Source organism: Pogoniulus pusillus, chromosome 2 (assembly GCF_015220805.1).
Source record: "Pogoniulus pusillus isolate bPogPus1 chromosome 2, bPogPus1.pri, whole genome shotgun sequence".
NCBI classification, from domain to species: Eukaryota; Metazoa; Chordata; class Aves; order Piciformes; family Lybiidae; genus Pogoniulus; species Pogoniulus pusillus.
In genome coordinates, this window is record NC_087265.1 from 34725786 (window position 1) to 34745468 (window position 19683).

Here is a 19683-nt window from a genome sequence, read left to right on the forward strand (position 1 = left end):
TGAAGAAGAGTTGTGTGTAAGCTTTCCTTTTCCTCTTTTTGCGACTTGTGAATGTGGTAGCTAGAACTAACCTTAGAGTTCTGCTAGTAAAAGAAAAAGAACATTTCAGAGATTCTGTCTTGGACAACACAAGTGGTTTTTAGAAGCACCTAAAGGTGATGAAAAGATACTTGAGTACTTTTAAGTTGTTTGTCGAAGGACCTGCTTGGACCAGATAATCTTAAAGATTCAAGAACACTTCCAAGTCAAGATGAAATGAGATAAAAGCAAATATGAAAAGTATATTGCTTGATTTCCATCTAATCCTGAGATCACTTGAGGCCATGCTTCAGCAGTTCAGTAGTGGATCTGCACTGAGTCATATGGTAACATGAATTTGTTCTGCATCAGCTAAATGACTGTAATTAGTCACAGCACATGATGATCTTGTTCCTTATCTCAAGTCTGTCTTGGTAGATGTTAGAAATAGTTTTGGTACAAGAAGAGACAATCAGTGCCAAATTCAAACTTGCCATTTTACATCTGCTGCCTTTGATTGTCTTTTCAGTCATCATATTTCACACAAAAATTCCAAATGCCTACCTCTTAGGCAAATTACATTTACAATTTTTGCTTTTATGGATTTATCATGAAATGAAATATGATTGGCATATTAACCATAGTGCAGTTGCCACTGCTGCTCATTGATCAGTGACAATATATCAAATAAAAAGAAACAAATGTAGAGAAATGCAAATAGTAACCCAGTGATTCTTCTGCTTTCTAAACCTGAAAAAACACACATTCTTCATTTTCTTCTGAGAGCTGTTATTTACAGGCCATGATATGTTTGTCAATCATAAGTACTAGTCCATATTCTAGTTTTGAGAAAGCTTGAAATCTGGCATCAAGTGTGACCTACAAACCCAGAGGTGTTTAGTTATGTTACTGGGAAAAGAAAGAAAGGCCCAACCCTCCCCTTCCCCTATTACATATAAAGCTTTGCATCTCTTTCCTTGAGAGCTAAGCCTATAGCAGGGGGTTGGGAACTGGAAGCCAATGGCATCCTGGCCTGTATCAGGAACAGTGTGGCCAGTAGGATGAGGGAGGTTATTCTTCCCCTGTACTCAACACTGGTCAGGCCACGCCTTGAGTAACGTGTCCAGTTCTGGGCTCCTCAATTCAAGAGAGATGTTTGGATACTGGAATGTGTCCAGAGAAGGGCAATGAAGCTGATGAGGGGCCTGGAACACAGCCCTGTGAGGAGAGGCTGAGGGAGCTGGGGGTGTGCAGCCTGGAGAAGAGGAGGCTCAGGGGTGACCTCATTGCTGTCTACAACTACTTGAAGGGAGGCTGTAGCCAGGTGGGGGTTGGTCTCTTCTGCCAGGCAAGCAGCAACAGAATAAGGGACACAGTCTCAAGCTGTGCTGGGGGAGGTCTAGGCTGGATGTTAGGAGGAAGTTCTTCCCAGAGAGAGTGATTTGCCTTTGGAGTGGGCTGCCCAGGGGAGGTGGTGGAGTCTCTGTCCCTGGAGGTGTTCAAGAGAAGACTGTATGGTGCACTTAGTGCCATGGTCTAGTTGATTGGACAGGACTGGGTGCTAGGTTGTACTGTATGATCTTGGAGGTCTCTTCAAACCTGGTTGATTCTATGAACTCTATTAAATTGGAATGGGATACATTTTGCACACTCTATAGCACTGTGTTCTGTAGTTCATTTTCTTGGGAATGCACAACTTACGCTGGTGTCTTGGAATCTGCAATAGCTTTTATAGTTTCTTCCATTTGTAACTCATGACAAAGATGATAAAACAAACTAAGCATGGGAAGCAGATACTTTATTTGCAAACCTGAATTTGTACTGAAATAGAACTGTCTTTCAGGTGTGGATCCATCCCTGCAAGCAGATAACAGAGTCCCAGGCTCTTCGCAAGCTACCAATGCTGTTTCTAAACAGCAGAAGTCTCGCTCTGCCAACTCGAGGGATGAGCGCTTCCGATCTGGTAAGGATGAGAAATGTAGCTAAAACATCAGGGGTCTTAAAAGAAAAAGTGTGCCAGCAAAATAGTTCCTACACCTAAAAAAACAGTTGGAACTGCTTTGGAAAAAGAGAAGTGGTAATGAATATTTTTCAAGTAGCTTATTGTATTTCTATACATGAGGGGTTTTGTTTGAAACAAGAATGGGGTGTATGCTAGGAGGGAAAGAAATTGTGTACATGCCCTTTGGTGTTTTTCTTAGTGTGGATTTTACACCACAATTAACAGTTTTCTCTTGTTTACTGATTGGGTCTCCATTCTCTAGATGGCCTGTTTATACCTTTAGAAGATTGCAGTGTGTGGGTTCATGTTTTGGGGATTTCTTGGGTTTCTTTCTGGGTTTTGTTTTGATTTGTTTTTTTTTTTCTTTGTTTTCTTGTCTGTTTGGGCTATGTTATTAAAGGAAGGTTACAGGTTTATCATATTTATTGTAAGTTACTTTCAATATTTCCTGATTTAAAACAAGTGTACAAAAAAGGGAAGTGTCACAATGGATATTCTACTTAATTTGAAAGGGACACCACTGTGACAAACCTGTTTTGGAAACTTCTGTGAAAATACCTTAGTATCCTCATCACATCCTGTTTCCATTGTTACTTTTCAGGTGGTTATGTAGACTGTTTCCCTGTGAAATTCTTTGTCACAATAGTGAGAAGCCTGATGCGTAGGAGATCTAGTTTATTCCTTGCACTTAGCACTGGCCTGTGCCAGAACCTTAGGTAGTGATTCGTGTCCTTCTGTGGTTTCCTCTCACTGCTCTAAATCATGTTTCATTAAATGTTCTTGCTTAGAGCCTATTCTTCACTTTGAAAAGGAAAGTTTTGGGGAAAATATTCTTAGTTGCAACGCATGGAAATGGGTTTCTCTTTCCCATTAGTGATATATGACAAGGCTTAGTGTGCTCAGGTGGTATCAAAATCAGACAGCAGTTGTTTTTACTGTACTTGATTGAAGTTAAACTTATGTCTAGGCAAGGTAATGTAGATATAGCTGTCTGAAGCTGCTACATTTTCCTCTTCTTCCACTCAAATGCTTAGAAAAAAAAAAGTGGTTCTCCTCTTTATCTCAGTATGGGGCTGGGCTGAAAGAAAAATGTAAGGTGCTTAGTACACATTTTTACTTTTTGAAAGAATTACTACTGTGATTCTAATGTATGTTGAATCACCTAGTTTATTAAAGCCTGAGAATGCTTCATATTGCTGTCAATGCTCTGATGTTCTCTCATGGTTACTCATGGTGTGTGACATATATATGGAGCATATGAATAGAAACATTGACAAGATGTCTCAGAAGATACCTGTTACTTGGTTCCCCTCAATTTCACACAAAAAAAATTCACAGTTTCTCTTCACAAAGCAGTTCTGGTTTATCTGAGAAATTATAGCTGTACTAAACCCATTTTCTACCTGCGAAAAGATGTCCATCACCACCAGCTTGAAATGCTGCAACTTAGGTTTTAATATCCCTCTATGTTGATACATTACTTCTTGGGAAGGATAATCAGCTTTAGGTTCTTGTTCTGGATACTGTTGTTTCTTCTATTGATTAGGTACCTTATTTATTCCAGGCTTTTCTGGAAGTCAGGATTCCTCTATTCCAGGCTTTTTGGTGGTGGTGCTGGTGATGGTGTTTTATTTTTCTTTCTTTGCATGTCGTCAGTTCTGCTATGTCCTTTTCAAGAGTAGCTGATGAGACTAAAATGCAACTTTTTGCAGAACAGAATCTCTTGAGCAGAGAGCTATTTTAGAACCATCAACATAAATTACTTAAAATAAGCAAATTAAACAATTTTGCCTTTTTATGTAATTACTTATGCCATTAACTAGGTGTAAGCACTTTTTTATCTATAGTTTCCCCATAGTTGTTGCCCATTTAAATTAGCTGTAACTTCCATCATCCACAGATTTTTGTCTTCAAACAGGAAATATTACCAATGGATTTCAACAGTGAATACTGCCAATAAGTACTGCAGCCTACTAAATTTCCTAAAAGTTCCTGAAGCAACGTTTAACACTGCAGTGCTTTAACTGGGTTTTTGTTCTGTTAAACGATGATGACAGTGTGTTAAAGTGAGACGTGCAGAGAGTTTGCCAGCATTGGTCCATAAGTGCTAAGACCCTCATACCCTTAATTCAGACAATTGGTGATGAGTGTATTGCAATTGCTACTGGCTTTTCTTTCAGAAGAGTATGTGGTTTCCAGTAGAAGCATTGTGCTTTTTCCTGTGTTCAGTCCCATTGCTGCCTGGTTTGGAGTGAGAACACAAATGAATTAGCTGATGAGCCTTTAGAGTGTCCGAAAAAGCTTACCTGGCAGCTATACGTTCTCTTCCCACTTATTTTTTCCCCACTTGCACTTTTTTTTTCTGGTGGCTATTCTTCAGCAAGTTGAATATGTAACTGTAATAGGCAGCCTGTTCTCCCAGTTTGCCTGGATCAAGATGTAGAAATGCATTTGGGAAGCTGCTCCAGAGGAGGAGCAAGCCTGCTCAGCATGCAGGATGATACCTGCACAGTACTGTGCAATGTGCAGTAGTTCTCTTTTTCATTTCATGTGCTAAAACTTGATCTCACACTGATCATCTGTACTCTGTCAGCCTTCCTGGGGTCACATTATCTTTTTCTGATTTTTTTTTTAAATTGGCAGTCCTTGTCACAGTGATGCAGTCATATGGGACATCAGTGTGCAGCAGCTATTTGTAAATGCAGACTGTGTTGGTTGCTGTATAAGTTCTTGGAGAAGAAAGGAAACTGGTTAACCTATGAATGCCATTTTTTCTTCAACCAATTGTAGAAATTCTTCTTCTTCTGCCTAAGGCAGGAACAACAGTCAGAGGCTGATACGTGGTACAGGTGAGGCTACAAAGAGGGAAGAAAAATACTCTTCTAATAGCTGGAGGGTTTAGGGTGCAAGAGTTTAGGTGATTTGTAGTCCACAACTGTTTCTTAGTTTTCCTCCTCATTCATTTTTAAGTACATATAGAAAATGAGAGCAAATACATAAGAAGGAAGAGGAGACAATGTGGTTGACTACAACAGAGGAAGGAAAAACTTTTTGAATCAGTAATAAGAGGTTGATGATTGTTTGCAGCCGAATGAACTGCAGAATCTTGGAGCTGTTTTTTCTGATTTTGGCATATGTGTTTTTTCCCTGGCTTAGGTATGCATAATCTTCATGTTAGTAAGAATCTGGCCTTGCTGTTCATCTCTCTTAGTGTTTAATTTTGGACATTCATGTTCCCTGTTCTCAAAAATACGATATAATACAGATCACATTTGATCTGATTTTTAACAAAGAAAACTGAAGTCCACAGTTCTTAAATATTAAAGCAGTTTCAGAGTAAATTTGTGAGAATTTAGTAGTAGATGATGGTAGCTTCTTTTTGCAGTTCTAATACCCATTTGAACTGTAAATTATAGCAAACTTCTTTGGGTTTTGGCGTTTCTTTTTCTTTTTTTGGTACTCTAAATATTCTGCTTCTTTAAAATTTAATTCCTTTTACTTATTTTAGTGAGGTCTTGTTTCATCGTGTACATAAGGCTCTTAAATGAAATGTGGGATAGGAACAAAGCATTCCAGAGAAGTGAAACGGATTACTTAATTTGGCAAAGAAGGGATGATCCTACTCACTTGTTATCCGGGGACAAGACATTAGAAGACATGTTTTGAGCTGGAAATAGATATTAATGAATACCAAATGAACTGATGAATTAAATCAAAGTTATTAAAAAAACAGAAAAAAACTTGAAACTGACTAAAAACTTATCTTGACTGTCATCTGCTCACATTTTCATCATTTAATACAGTTTTTTCCAGGTCTTGAGATGAGAGTTAGGAGGGCTAGAGGAAGAGGTGGTAGTGATTTTTGCCCTCTGGAAATGAAATAAAATGTAGTTCTTATACTTGTTACCACAAATCTATGTGATGTTAGGACCAATCTCTCGCTACTTTGCTAAAATACCTCAACACATCTGTGCCCCAAGCTAGTCAGTCGCAGTCCCTATATGTGCAGCCAGCTAAGAGTGCTTTCATTATTTTGTCTGCAGAGTTATTTAATGAATTTATGTACATATTACAAATACTGTGTGTTACTTCTCTCTTCTGGGAGACCTTTTCTAAAGAAAAAGAGTTTGTTCCCCTTCTTCCTACAAGATGCTAATGTAACACAAAAATAGCCTCTAAATTTTATGTAAATATATGTATGGTTGAAGTGAATGCATCTAACAGTTACAGTCTCTTTTAAAAACATGCAACTTGGTTTTCAACTTCAGGCTTTGCTATGGAACTGTGTCCTGCAGATTTGACACATTTTCCCTATATTTCAAGGGACAAACTTTTAAAGGTTACTAAAAAAATAACCTTTAACTAATATTCTCAAGTCTTTGCATAGCAGTAGTGTCCTTGGTGTGTCTAAGCAACACAGCATAACAGAATTAATTCCTGGAGTTCTATGAAATTAAGAGGTATGCTTTTGGGTGTCTGTGAGAATAAACTTCAATAGTGAATGTGTACAGTGGAAAAGTCCAGAACTAAAGATTAGGAAAAAATAAGACTCTGCAGAAAGCAGTAGCCTAGTTGTGGGGAACTGAGGCCTGTAGTGACAAGACAAGGGGTAATGGCTTCAAACCAGAAGAACCTTGAACAACCTGGTCTAGTAGGAGGTGTCCCTGCCCATAGCAAAGGGATTGAAATTAGATAATCTTTAAGGTCCCTTTCAACCTGAGTGATTCTGTGATTCTGGGGTTTGTGCCACAGCTTCCTGCTGTTTCACAGTGATGCATAGTGCTTTGCTGTTTCGGATGCTCAAAAATCTCCTCTGATTTCCATTAAAATAGATACAGATCAGCTTTACCTTAAGCCATCTCTTGCTTTGTTAAAGTTAACTGGAGTTGATCAGAATAATTTTAAATGAATTAGAAATAATGTTGTGTTGAGCATGACTAAAATGGGTTAATGACTGGTACCAGAAATGTATGGAGCTTTACTTGTAGTCATCATCGAGGTTAACCCCTATAGATATGGAGCAGAAGAATTGCCTTTTTCAAAATGTAAGTTGTGTTAAGTGTGTGCATGTTACATGTCTGAGCTTCATACCTACAGATCTATCAACCTGATAAATACTTGCAGCCTTAGATCGATATCTAATGAAAGAATACATCTTTTTTTGGTAGGTTTGGGGTTTTTTTTCAGAGTGGACAGATTCATTCTCTAATTCTTCTTTAATGTCTTTCACATAACAGCAATGTGGCAAGGCAAGAGCATACTTGCGTTGAATCTTAGGTCGTAAGTTGAAGTGTATTTTGGGTCTGCCTCATTTCTCCTTGACATCTGCTCACTTCTCATGAATTTTCTTTCTCCATAAATTTTAGCTTTTGGCACCACTGAAATATGTGAAATAGATAAATCTGCTGAAGGCAGTTTAGAATTACTTGAATATGTTAACTGCACTGTGGTCTTGACTGAACACTGAATTCCTCTTTAATCTTAGTTTCTGTTTGAAAATAAAAAACACTGAAATAAATCCCATGAGTATAGTAGGGTAATTTTTACTTTCAGCAAAGCAAAAACATTTTGTGTCTCTTCCCTAATCCTTCATATACATTTCTCTGTTTTTTGTTACTTGTATTCTTTAGTCAGAGCTTCAGGTAGACATTTTTCACTTCTTTTGCCATTGAGAATTTGGAGGCTGAAGAGTGCAATGCTGTTGTCATTTTACAGCATCTGCATTGAAATTTCCCCACAAAATGAAAATAAGTCATAGCTCAAAACAAATGTATTATTTAACTTCAGTATCAATTTTCAGGGTGTTACTCCTAAAATTATATTTACAAAGCCTTTTCAAGTACATTTCATAAGGAAAATATCTCAGCATGACCCTTGCTCTTGAGCTGAATTTGAGTGTGAGGTAGGCATATTTATTCAGTCCTGCTAAGCACTGCTGAAAGAGAAACACAAGTTATCACAGCTTCTGATTTGAAAACCCTGTTACTGTAGTTTAGGTTTGGACCTTTCTGCTCTGCAAGAAGTGCTGCTTCCTCTGAAGATGAGAACCTGCTCCTTTCTGCAAGCTTAACAAGTGGCTGGGATAAACAGGATTAAAGCCATAAAGGCTGTCGTATGTGATTCAGCCTTTGAAATTGAGCTGTAAAAGATGGCATTGATGCTTTCCCTGTTTTCCGAAAGAAATAACAATGAAACTTAATCCCTTAACCTTTTTTTTTTTGTTGTTTTCTGTTTAGATGTCCACACTGAAGCAGTACAAGCAGCCCTTGCAAAGTACAAAGAGAGAAAAATGCCCATGCCTTCAAAGAGACGGTCTGTTCTTGTGCAGTCTTCAGTAGAAACATACACCCCTCCAGGTATCTATTGAGTTAACATAGATTAGCCTCTTGCCAGGTGAAAATGATGACAAAATATAAAGAACAAACCCTTTTTCTGCAAAGATGTAAGTATGTTGCAATGAACTGTATTTCCTGATAATCAGGTGTTGATTGGATTTGTTCTTTGATGTCTTTCCTCAAGATTTTCAGTGTCTTACCGAGGTGCTGTAGCTGCTGAGGGTATGCTTGAACACAAAAAGAGAGTGAGCAGTCGCCCTTTATGAAGTATATTCTCTTACTGTTAATGTGTTTCTTGGAAGGAGATAATCTTGGTAAGCATGACAGTGCTGTGAATAGCTTTCTCCATGTTGCAAAAGATGATTTTCTCAAGAGCTGAAGAAAATGCCAGAGCATTAAGTTGCTGCATTAGCTTGCAGAACTCTCTCATCAGGTGGTTTTTCAACTTAAAGCATTAAGAAAGTCACATGCTATAATGGTTCAGATTGTTAGTCAGAGTGTTTTAGTGAGGAAAAAAGCAATCTTCGTGTTGTCTCACAATAAATTCTCTAGAGACTAAGAAAAGCCTTCTCCAGACAACATATTGTAGTAGCAATCCATGTCTTGTATACAAAGAAGAGAAATTTCCCCAAGCTCTTAGGTTTTGAATGATGTGTCTTTGTCTTTTCTAGAGTGGCTCATGAGTAGAGGTGCAATGACTTGTAGTGACCTGCTCCATCCATTGTGTGTCTTATCCCTCACTCTGAGAAAGTGTAGGTCTGCTGTGCTGCTCTCTTGCTTCCTGGGTTATATTTCCTTTTTTCTGCTCTTCCCATTTCCCATTAAAGGAAATTCCACTTTTCCTTGCAAGTCACTCACTTTTGGATATTGTTTTTGTAGATTCTCTGGCTATTTCCATAGTTAATAAATAATAAGCAGTTTCTGTTGTAGTCTTACATGTCATCTTTGTTCACCCTTATGTTTTTGCCTATAAAGATATGTGAAGGTGTCATGCCTTTGAGTTAGCTTATTCTTCTAGTACTCATAAACTCAGAAGTATGTGAAGGCATCTGTTACAGCAGCATGGTTATCATGCTTTTAAGTTTTCTTGCATATTTGTTCATTCTGTAGGTTAAAGTTATGAATTGCATGAAGTTAAATCCTGGAGAAAACTAATGTGTAATGACCATCTGTATGAGGCTTTGGGAAAGAGGCCCTGAAGTTTCTGCTTATAGCTCTTCAAAGCAGTATTCCTTCTCATTCTTCAAGAAAATTGATAGTGTTTTTCTAGCATTATCAGTGCATTTTCTTGGTACCGACAGTGCCTTTCTTGTAACATCACTCTGTCCTTTTCTCTCATTCCCCTAGTGTGACAAATCACTATGTGCTTGACATGAGGTATATCATAACAAGAAAAGAACAGGCCACTGTTCTGCCTAAGAGTTGGTGTGCAAAAAACAGCTGGGATCTGGAAGCTGTGAGTGTGGAGTACAGCTAGGCTTACTTGTCTGGCTTAACATTTAAAAGTAGGAGGAATCTTCTTGCAGTATTTTTGAGAGAAGCAAAATATTCTCTTCTGAACACCTTTCAGACCTTGAAGCAGTGTCCCTGCGGTTACTCTACAGGCCCATGCTGCCCAAAATCAGGGCTCTGCAGTGCTTCTCTGAAAGAGCAAAGTCTCAGGTGGAGTTGAGAGACTCTTCAAAAGAAAAAAAAGTTGAGATGCTGCAAGCAAAATGTTAATGGTCTGCATATCTTCACAGGAGCACGAGTGAGGGAACCCAAATAATACCCTGCCCCTGCTATTCCCAGGCCTGTCTCAGCAGTCATCAGCCTGTCACAGACCCAGCTGCACAGGCCCAGAGAGGCATGAGGGAGAATGGCTGTCAGGAGTCCACAGGAGACTCCCAGGCTGTCCCTGGAGTGTCGCAGTCTTCCTATACAGGCATGAAACCCCTCAAGGCCAGTCAATACTAGTGCACCTTCTGGGCTGAAGGGGCATGCCCTGGAAGGGTATGGGACGCAAGGCAAACATATTTGTGAACTGCTTGTGTCTTGTTGCAGGATATTTAGATGAGGAACCACAGATAAGGAAAGGGGTAGATTTAGGTGATATAGGGAGAGAACAAGTGTGGGGGAAATAACAGGGTAAGAGGATAAAAAAGGCTAGCAATGTATAAATGGAACACTTGCTTGGCCATGTCTTATGTCAGACTCTGCAGTCTTGTCCTTTCATCCTGTTACACTCAATATCTAACACCTCTCCAGAGGTGAGAGTCTCTTTGTTCTGTGTGTGGAGTGACTCAGTCACTCCATACAACCAAATGGAGTGGCACTGCAGTCTTGGGTTCGTATATCCCAAGTGCCAGCAACTGGGGAGTCTGGAGCAGCCTAGCTGCTGAAGGGATCTATGTTGTACATGATGTGTATGGTCAGCTGGAGCAGGATGATGCCGTGGAATCTGCCCATTTTCTGTGGGTGTTAACTCTGTGACTAATAGTGTGGCCAGCAGGAGCAGGGAAGTGGTCATGTCTCTCTACTCAGCACTGGTGAGGCCGCACCTTGAATACTGTGTTCAGTTTTGGCCCCCTCAGTACTACAAGAAAGACATTGAGTTGTTGGAGCATGTCCAGAGAAGAGCAGTGAAACTGATGAAGGGTGTAGAGCTGCTGAGGGAACTGGGATTATGTAGCCCGGAGAAGACTGAGATGAGACGTTACTGCTGTCTACAACTGCCTGAAAGGAAGTTGTAGTGAGGTGGGAGTTGGTTTCTTCTACCTGATATCAAGTGATGGAACAAGAGGAAATGGCCTCATTTGCACCAGGAGATTTAGATTAGATATTAGGGAAAAAAGTTTTCACAGAAAGGTCAGGCATTGGAACAGGCTGCCTAGGGAAGTGTCACTGTCCTTGGAGGCATTAAAAAATCCAAACCATGTAGACATGGCACTTCAGGATATGGTTTAATGGCCATGGTGGTGGTAGGTCAGTGGTTGGACTTGGTGATCTTAGAGATCTTTTCCAACTGCAACAACTGTGTGATTCCATTCATATGTGTTTGTGCTGCTTGAGAGATGTTGTCTTCTAACACAGAAGACACAAATAGCAGCATCTTCTCTGCTATCCACTGCCAAAGTGGATAGCAGAGAAGACAAGTATAATCCTGCTGGGCTTCAGTGGGATACAGGAGCACCCTAACTAATACATTCTGAAAGAAGAGTAAAGTGTCTCTGGGATCTGTTGTCCTGTTTCTAAGAGGTGACTTGTTATATCTTTGTAAGAGAATGGGCCACTGGATGATTTCTGTATCATAGGAGGTCAGGCCATTCAGGACTTGCTTCAGCTGCATCAGTTCACCAAAATAATTGTCTTTATTGGTCTGTCTTTATTTGCAAAGTTAACTCAGCAAGAAAGATCTGGAATTGCAAAGAACTTGAGTACTGCAAAGAACTTGAGTACTGCTGAAGTAGTTTTGTTGTCTTGAACCATTAAACCACTGCCTTAAAATCCTTGTACAGGCAGAAGTTAATGCAATTAAACCCAGCCTTTCTAAGTAACTGAATTTTTGTTCCAGTTACTATTGGTCACCGGGAAGGAAACATTGGATTCTAGTCACAACATTATGTGCAAAACTGACTCCTGACTGGCAGTAATGGAACTGCTTTCATCAGTGATCCTTCCAAAAATTGTAATGGCCATTTGTTTTTGTCCCACTGAGTCTCTCATGCTTCCCATACGGATTTCACGTGATGAGAACTAGTCTTGATGCAAGTTTGGTCCAAAGGGTGGTGGTTTCTGTGGCTGTCTTGGATCAACTCCCAGCCAGGAAGAGCTGCAAGCCAAGCACAGAGCATTCCATGCACAGCATACTCAGAACCACTAATTAACTCTTGAGTCTGCCTCAGAAATAGTTACTAATGTTACCTGGATACTTTTCTGTTGTAATTATGCTTTCATATTAGAATGTTTTTACTAAAGATCCTCCATTTTTATACACAGGATTCTTCAGTTGAAGTGTTTAGGGTTTTTTTTCCCCTTATGTAAGACAGCTGAAAGCTTAGAAATTTTAGAGCCTTCATTAAACTTGGGTCTGAACCAGGAGATGCTGTCTGTCGGTATTCTTTAAGAAACCTGGGGAGGTTTCTATAGTTTATTTCTTACAATGAAAGTGATAGTAGATTGCAAATGTGGGGGAGTTGCTTTTGGAAACCTGACTGTTTGTAATCCTGTCTTATTCCATATTCCTGGAATTGTTTATTTTTGCTTTCCACATAAAAGAAAGGGAAGGGTGCAAGCACTAAGGGGCAGGTTTGGCTCCCCTCCAGGAGAAGATGGAGGTAGCAGCCAAAAACTACAACCGTGGCAGTAGACCAGAAATACTTATACAAGCACAGAGCCAGGACTGGTGATGCACCACAGCTGTATCTTCTCAAAGATTAATTGTTTGTGCATTTCAATTCAAAATTTTCATGTTTGAGTAGGGATAGTCAAATCATAGAATCAGGGTTGGAAGGGACCACAAGGATCATCTAGTTCCAACCCCCTTCCTTGGGCAGGGACACCTTACCCTAGATCAGGCTGGCCAGAGCCCTATCCAGCCTGGCCTTCAACACCTCCAGGGATGGAGCCTCAACCACCTCCCTGGGCAAACCTTTCCAGGATCACACCACTCTCATGGTGAAGAACTTCCTCCTCACATCCAGCCTGAACCTACCCATACCCAGCTTCGCTCCATTCCCCCTAGTCCTGTCACTCCCTGGTATCTTGAAAAGTCCCTCCCCAGCTTTTTTGTAGGCCCCCTTCAGATACTGGAAGGCCACAATAAGGTTGCCTTGGAGTCTCCTCCAGACTGAACAGCCCCTACTCTTTCAGTCTGTCCTCATAGGAGAAGTGCTCCAGCCCTCTGATCATCCCAGTGGCCCTTCTCTGGACATGCTCCAGCATGTCCACATCCTTCTTGCAATGGGGGCTCCAGAACTGGATGCAGTACTCCAGGTGGGGTCTCACCAGAGCAGAGTAGAGGAGGAGAATCACCTCCCTCGACCTGCTGGCCACACTTCTGCTGCAGCCCAGGATCTGGTTGGCCCTCTGGGCTGCAGGTGCACACTGCTGGCTCATGTTGAGCTTCTTGTCCACCAGCACCCCAAGTCCCTCTCCTCAGGGCTGCTCTCCAGCCAGTCATTGCCCAGCCTGTATTTGTGCTTGGGATTGCCCCAACCCAGATGCAGGACCCTGCGTTCGGTCCTGTTGAACCTCATGAGGTTGGCTTGTGCCCACCTCTCCAGCCTATCCAGGTCCCTCTGGATAGCATCCCTTCCCTCCAGTGTGTCTGCTGCACCACACAGCTTGATGTGGTCAGCAAACTTGCTGAGGATGCACTCAGTGCCGCTGTCCATGTCACCAACAAAGATGTTGAACAAGACTGGTCCCAGGACTGATCTCTGAGGGGCTCCACTTGTCACACTTGTCACTGGTCTCGACTTAGACATGGACCCATTGACAGCCACTCTTTGGGTGTGGCCATCAAGGCAGTTCTGTATCCATTTAGTTGTCCACCCATCAAACCCATGTTTCACCAGCTTGGAGACCAAGATGTGGTGCGGGACAGTGTCAAAGGCCTTGCTCAGGTCCAGGTAAATGACATCAGTCAATTAATGAGAGATCTACAGTTTAAACTTTAAAAATGTCATCAGGTTAAATGGGCTTCTTATGAAATTATTTCTGATTTTTATGGTTTTAGGCTGCTTAAGGTCAATTATTCTGAAGCTATTTGGAACATACATATTCTTGAAAAGAAAATTAAATACTTGGTAACAGAAATTAGTTCCCAAGGATGAGCAAAAGATTATTTTGGGGTTTTATTTCACTCCACTATAACCCAGGTTTTCCATGTTTGCACACCCTGTATTATTCAGAAGCTGTTTTTCAGTTCCTGCTGACTTCTTTGGTTTGGCCTTTATGTGTGACTTTACACTGCTCTTCACAAGCTGTCTTGATGTGAGCTTTATCAGTATATAAGGAACAAGTTCTGAAAATACAACAGCCTCTTTAGAAGGCAAAAGCTTTTTCTGTAACAAAAGTTTCCATTTTTCATGCAAAAAACACAGTGTTTTATTTTCTTGATATTTAGAAAAGACCTTTTTGTTATAAATGTGGGAAAATTGAATGTCAAAAGGAAAGCTCTAGAAAGTTGTAAATAATAGAATGGTAATTAGCATAGCCTTTTATCAGGCTTCTGACAGCAACAAATATACACTGAGAATGAAAGGATATTTTACTCAGCATTTCTATGTAGTACTTGTCAGGTTATGTGGATAAGATAAATGCTTTGCAATTCTTTTTAATTATTATTAATGCAATTCCATGAATTTTCTAGCACTATGCTTTTTTAGTAATTCTCAAAAAAATATATAAAAATTGAGAAGTGAAGAGTTCCTCCCCCCCCAAATAAAATGTCCAATTAAGAAAACAACAAAGTAATAGAATTTGTTCAGATGGGATGAAATCCAGTTCAACTGTTAAGAACAGACCTGTCCTTTCAGTGAAGCAGGTATGGTATGCTCACTGAAGATAGCTAGGGAATGTACTTGGTACCTTGGCAGAAGCCTTTCTTGAGTGTTACATCATTCAAAATGCAGGAGGTAAATGAGATGTTACGTCCCATGTGTTCTAGCTGTTGTGTGTAGAAGTTGTTGCTTTAACCTAAAAAAAATGGCAACGAGCAGAATTTGTGCATGTGATGCTTAATGCATGCATCTTATGTGTAGCACATGAGACTGCTACGTGAAGAACATGGAAAATCTTCATGTTCCCGTCTGTTGGGTCATTCCCACATTACATGCCTGTCATCATTATTTTAACCACAGACACATCGTCAGCATCAGAAGATGAGGGCTCGTTACGTCGGCAAGGACGGATCTCCTCCACTCCGTTCCAGAGCCACTCCAACGTAGAGCCCTGGCTTAACCGGGTTATTCAGGGCTCCTCCACCTCATCCTCTGCATCCTCCACCTCATCTCATCCAGGAGGGAAACCTGCTGCTGCTTCCAATACTGCTCCTGCCACCGCTGCTGCCACTGTTCTTGCAGATCTCATGGCACACACCCAGCTAGGTTAGTAAAAAAACTGCCTGTGTGGTTGGAATAAGTTCAAATTAAAAATCCCAAAGCAGGGCTAAACACAAAAGTCTTCACCAGAAGATGCCTGTAAATAGCTTTAAAATGTACAGTCCACAGACCAGGTATGTATGACATGTGTATTAAACAAACTCAGTTGTTCATGAGATCTGAACGTGCATTCTTCTTGGTAAAATGCTTGATTTATCAAGAAACTAAGGTTCCATTTGACTGGATTCAAAAGCAGAGTTTCATAGGGATCATATTTTTTTATGCATGCTTTCTGATCTCATATTTATCCTAGACAGTATCAGGTTATGGATTTCAAAGATTGTTCAATTGGTAAAGATCCAAAAGATTGGAAAAATACCCATTTGAGAAGTCAGAGGTACTGACAAAGCCAGTTTTCAAGTGCATATGTGAGTCTAGGGTCTCTGAGAGAGTATTTTCTGGATCTTCTTTGTGGACGGAAACAGTGACCTCACTTTGTGGTGATTGATGTCCCACTTTTCGCAGAGCGGGCAGTTTTCTGCAAGTCAAGTTGAGATGGAAAGAGGTAGTAGCTTGCTTTGTGTTCTGGAAGGCTCTTTAGATGTCAAGAGACTCTAGGAAGACTCTTTCCTACTCACTTTTTTTCCCTCATTTCTTTGTATGGTGATCTCTTTACTGTAGAAACTAAGCAGGGAAGCAAATTCTGATACCTGAGCTTTTATAAGGCACAACATTTTTCCCAAGCCTGCTTAATGCTGTTGACTTAGTTCCTGCATGCTGACGTGTTGGGATTTGGTTTATGTCTTTGAACGTTATGGGCAGCATTAGACTTGTTCGTTTTTCTGCACTTTATCAGTGTTTCATCCATAAACATAGTTAGAAAGCTCTGTCTCTTCAGTTAGCTGGTGGATTTATTGCTAGGGAAATTTTTCCTGTTTGTACAAAATATTCAGCTTGCTGCCTTTCAGAAAAAAAAGAAGCTAAATTTTCCTCTTCCTATTTCCAAGTTTATTTATAGTGAAGTATTGTCTTGTAGGATCTTGTTTTGTGTCCTGTCTGGCTTGGTGCACTCTTGTTGTTTTATTGTTCCAACACCATTTAATAAACTTCTTTAAATGTCCCATTTTGGTAGAGTGGTTTCCTAGAGACGTAACAATCATGCACGGCCATCTCTAGGTCTATCTCAGCTTCTTGCCAAGCAGGGACGTTTTTCAAGTGTTTGTCTTCACCCTGAGATTCCTCCTGAGACTGCTTTCTCTCTAATGCCTATCTCTTCATTTTCTCTATTTTATCCCATATGTTCTTTCCTGGGCCACTGCTCTCGTGTGCATTTGTCTCTGTCTTCTAATTAATAATGGGAAGGTACTTCAGTCTAATTCCAGGTTTTTTTCTGAGGCTGCAAGTCACTTGCTTTCATTTTTTGGGTTTTTTTGACTACTTGCTCCTCCTTTTTCTCTGCTTTGCTGTAGTATCTCTAGATGACACAGACTTAATTTCATGTATTCCGTGGACATATATTAATAAAATGCTTAATTAAGCTAATGTGTTTTTTCTCTGGGCATAAATCCTGAAAATTGAACTTATTCCTTCTTCATGCACAGAAAGAATGTTGCCTTCTCGAGGCAGAACTGGGAGGGAGAGTCCATTCTCTGCTGCATGTAAGATGAAATAAGCGTGGACAGCAGAGAAGTTGTTCATAAGCACACTGGCCATTTCTCTTCTATGGTGATGGACATTGATTTGCATGAAACTTGACTCTGAAATGCTTTATGATGCATGAATTATGTAGGTTAACACCTCCGTATATAGCTTAGCTTTGCTGATTTTTTGTGTTGGGTTGGGGTTTTTTTTGCTTGTTTTCAGTTGGGAAAGATTGTCAGTGGGGTTTTGTTTCTTTTCTGAGCATTCTCTTTTATGTTATTTCTGTAAGTGTTTCCAAATAGCCAATTCCTTCTGCTATTTTCTGAGCATCTAATTGCGGAGCTTTTGTACTGCAAGTATCTGCTTTGTGTGTGGGTGGAAGACTGTTTTTCCCAACAGGAATATGCATGATAAAACCTACATCCACTAAATATTTCAACATAGAACTTTATGCAGGGCTTCTGGCTGACGTGCACCCAGTCTTACAGTGTGTGTCAGTGCCTCTTGTCCCCTCTCTCTGGTGTTATAACTGTTCCTATGTGCATATCACTTTGAGTGTACATTTTGAGTCACCTTAATGTTTAATGGTGGCAATTTCTTCTATAGGAATGCCGGTTTGGGGTCTTCCATTGATGAAGATACAGTTGTAGATGTTTCCCAATTGTCATTCTTGGTGGTGTGTTCAAAGAGTGGAAACTTTAGACATTGATAACCACTGCAGGGTTTGTAAGCTGAGAGGTAGGGATTTCGGGTCCCATACTGCAGTGTGAGAATTAGGTATATTTGAGTGTCTTTTTCTGTGATGGATTTTTGTGCCATGTGAAGTCAGTGGTTTAGGACTCTGGTAAGGAAAAAAACCCAACCAAAAAGCAACTCAGAAAGTACATAGAACAAAGAGAGAATGTTTCTATTTACTCTGAATGCACTGACTTCTATACACCTTGTGAGTGGTTATACAGTTCTGTAAACCTGTGAAACAGAGCTATGAACAGTTGTTACCTTAGTGCAAATCACTTCCTTAAAATGGGTGAAGTCTTGTATGTATTGCACAGCATTGCCTAGATCTCCCTGTGCTGTGAGTTCTAGCTGCAGGATTTGTGGCATGCTGAGGTCCTTCAAGAGGTGTTGCTTCAGCACCATGTGTTCTTAAGCTCTTTCCTGTTGCACTCCTATTGGTACTTTTTAGAATTCTGAGTATTTCAGGCCTCAAATTCTTGTTTTTTTTCCTTATTTGAACACTTCTACTACATAGTGCCATTTCCTAACCTGTGATTCTATTCAAAACTGTTCCATAATCTAGGTGACAGTTTTGGAGTGATGATATTCCTTAAGCATCATTCTGCAGCAAAAATGGAGCAGTTCCAAGCAAAGCAGACTTTTGCCTCAAGGCTTTTGCAAGGTGACTTTCAAGCCCTTGTGAATATGTGAGGGTTCCTTGCTTTCCCTGTGTAAATACATATTACTAAATAAATGAAGTATTTATTGCTTGTAGCATGAAACAGCATGTTGTGTCCCACCACAAATGACCACCTCACACCTCAGAAACCTTGGTGCTAAATTTACCTGCAGCAAGCAGCATATGTGTATAATGTTGACATCTACACCACAGGTGCTTTTCAGTATTACAGACATTCCAGCTATCCCCACAGATAGATGTTCCATTGAAGACTATACCTTGTCTGTACCGTAATATAAACAGGAAGCTTTTACCTGTTAAAACCAGTTGATAATGAGAGCTGCTAAAGAGAAAAACCATGACTGGTATTACAAACTGCAGGTGACAGTTCAAGTCAGCAATTACTTGCCTCTGAGGAAGTCTCTCATCTTGCCCTGTGCATCCCTGAGATGTGTTCCAGCCTAAGTACACCCTTTGCTACCTTAAATTTTGATCTGTGCTGATCAGCAAGTCTTACTCTACAGACTATGAAATGTCGACAAGTGCTTTGTGTTCTCCTGGGGCGAAGTTCCCTCCTTTCAAACTTTTCTCCCATTCTCTTCCTATGGGACTTAAACTAGTCATTCCAGTTTTGTGGTGAAGCTATGGAGGCTTGTGTTTCTTCTGAGAGAAGCCAGACTGGCTTTCTTTTAAGACTCATTCTGTTTACTTCTTATATTCTCCTTTCTCTCCCCTTGCTGTGATGGAGTGACCCACTGATCTGTCGATTTGTCAGAATTTCTTTGGATCCCTTTGAAAGCTGGAATAGCTTCTCTTCACCCTAGAGAGACAGGAGGGTTTCTTTACAGATTCCCACTCTATCTGGGTGATTTTGATTGCAATTTGATTAGAGAAATCGGAGTTTTGTTAAAAATGTCTGAGAAAACAGCAGGACTGCCGCAAGAGGCAATTTCAGATGCATTGATTCTTAGATGGCTGATGAGCTCCCATGTCTGCCTTCCATTTCTGCAGATAACCACTCTGCGCCTCCAGATGTAACCACTGGCCTGGTGGAACATTTGCATCATGAGTGTCCACAAGTAGCATCAGTACGAGGAGTTCCCCGAGGCTACTGCAGCAGCATTTTGGAAACTGCAGATGGTGATTATATTATAAATCTTCTACCTTTCAATCTGTGCCCTTCTTGTGCATAAGTGAATGCATGAC

The 19683-nt window shown here is 40.4% G+C and overlaps 1 protein-coding gene across 7 annotated transcripts in view; it reads left to right on the top strand.

Annotated features, from left to right (window-relative positions):
• DIP2A (disco interacting protein 2 homolog A) overlaps positions 1-19683 on the top strand; it is a 106419-nt gene that overhangs the window by 38560 nt on the left and 48176 nt on the right. For 6 of the 7 annotated variants that reach the window (XR_010306090.1, XM_064160425.1, XM_064160446.1 and 3 more), the window contains exons 3-6: positions 1862-1981; positions 8257-8376; positions 15201-15446; positions 19489-19617. Coding sequence is in view for 6 of the 7 variants with exons in the window: in XM_064160425.1 (XP_064016495.1) it covers positions 1862-1981; positions 8257-8376; positions 15201-15446; positions 19489-19617 (615 nt within the window). In the remaining variant the exon portion in view is untranslated. The remainder of the gene's footprint in view (positions 1-1861; positions 1982-8256; positions 8377-15200; positions 15447-19488; positions 19618-19683) is intronic. The other variant, XM_064160466.1, reaches the window with a different exon arrangement.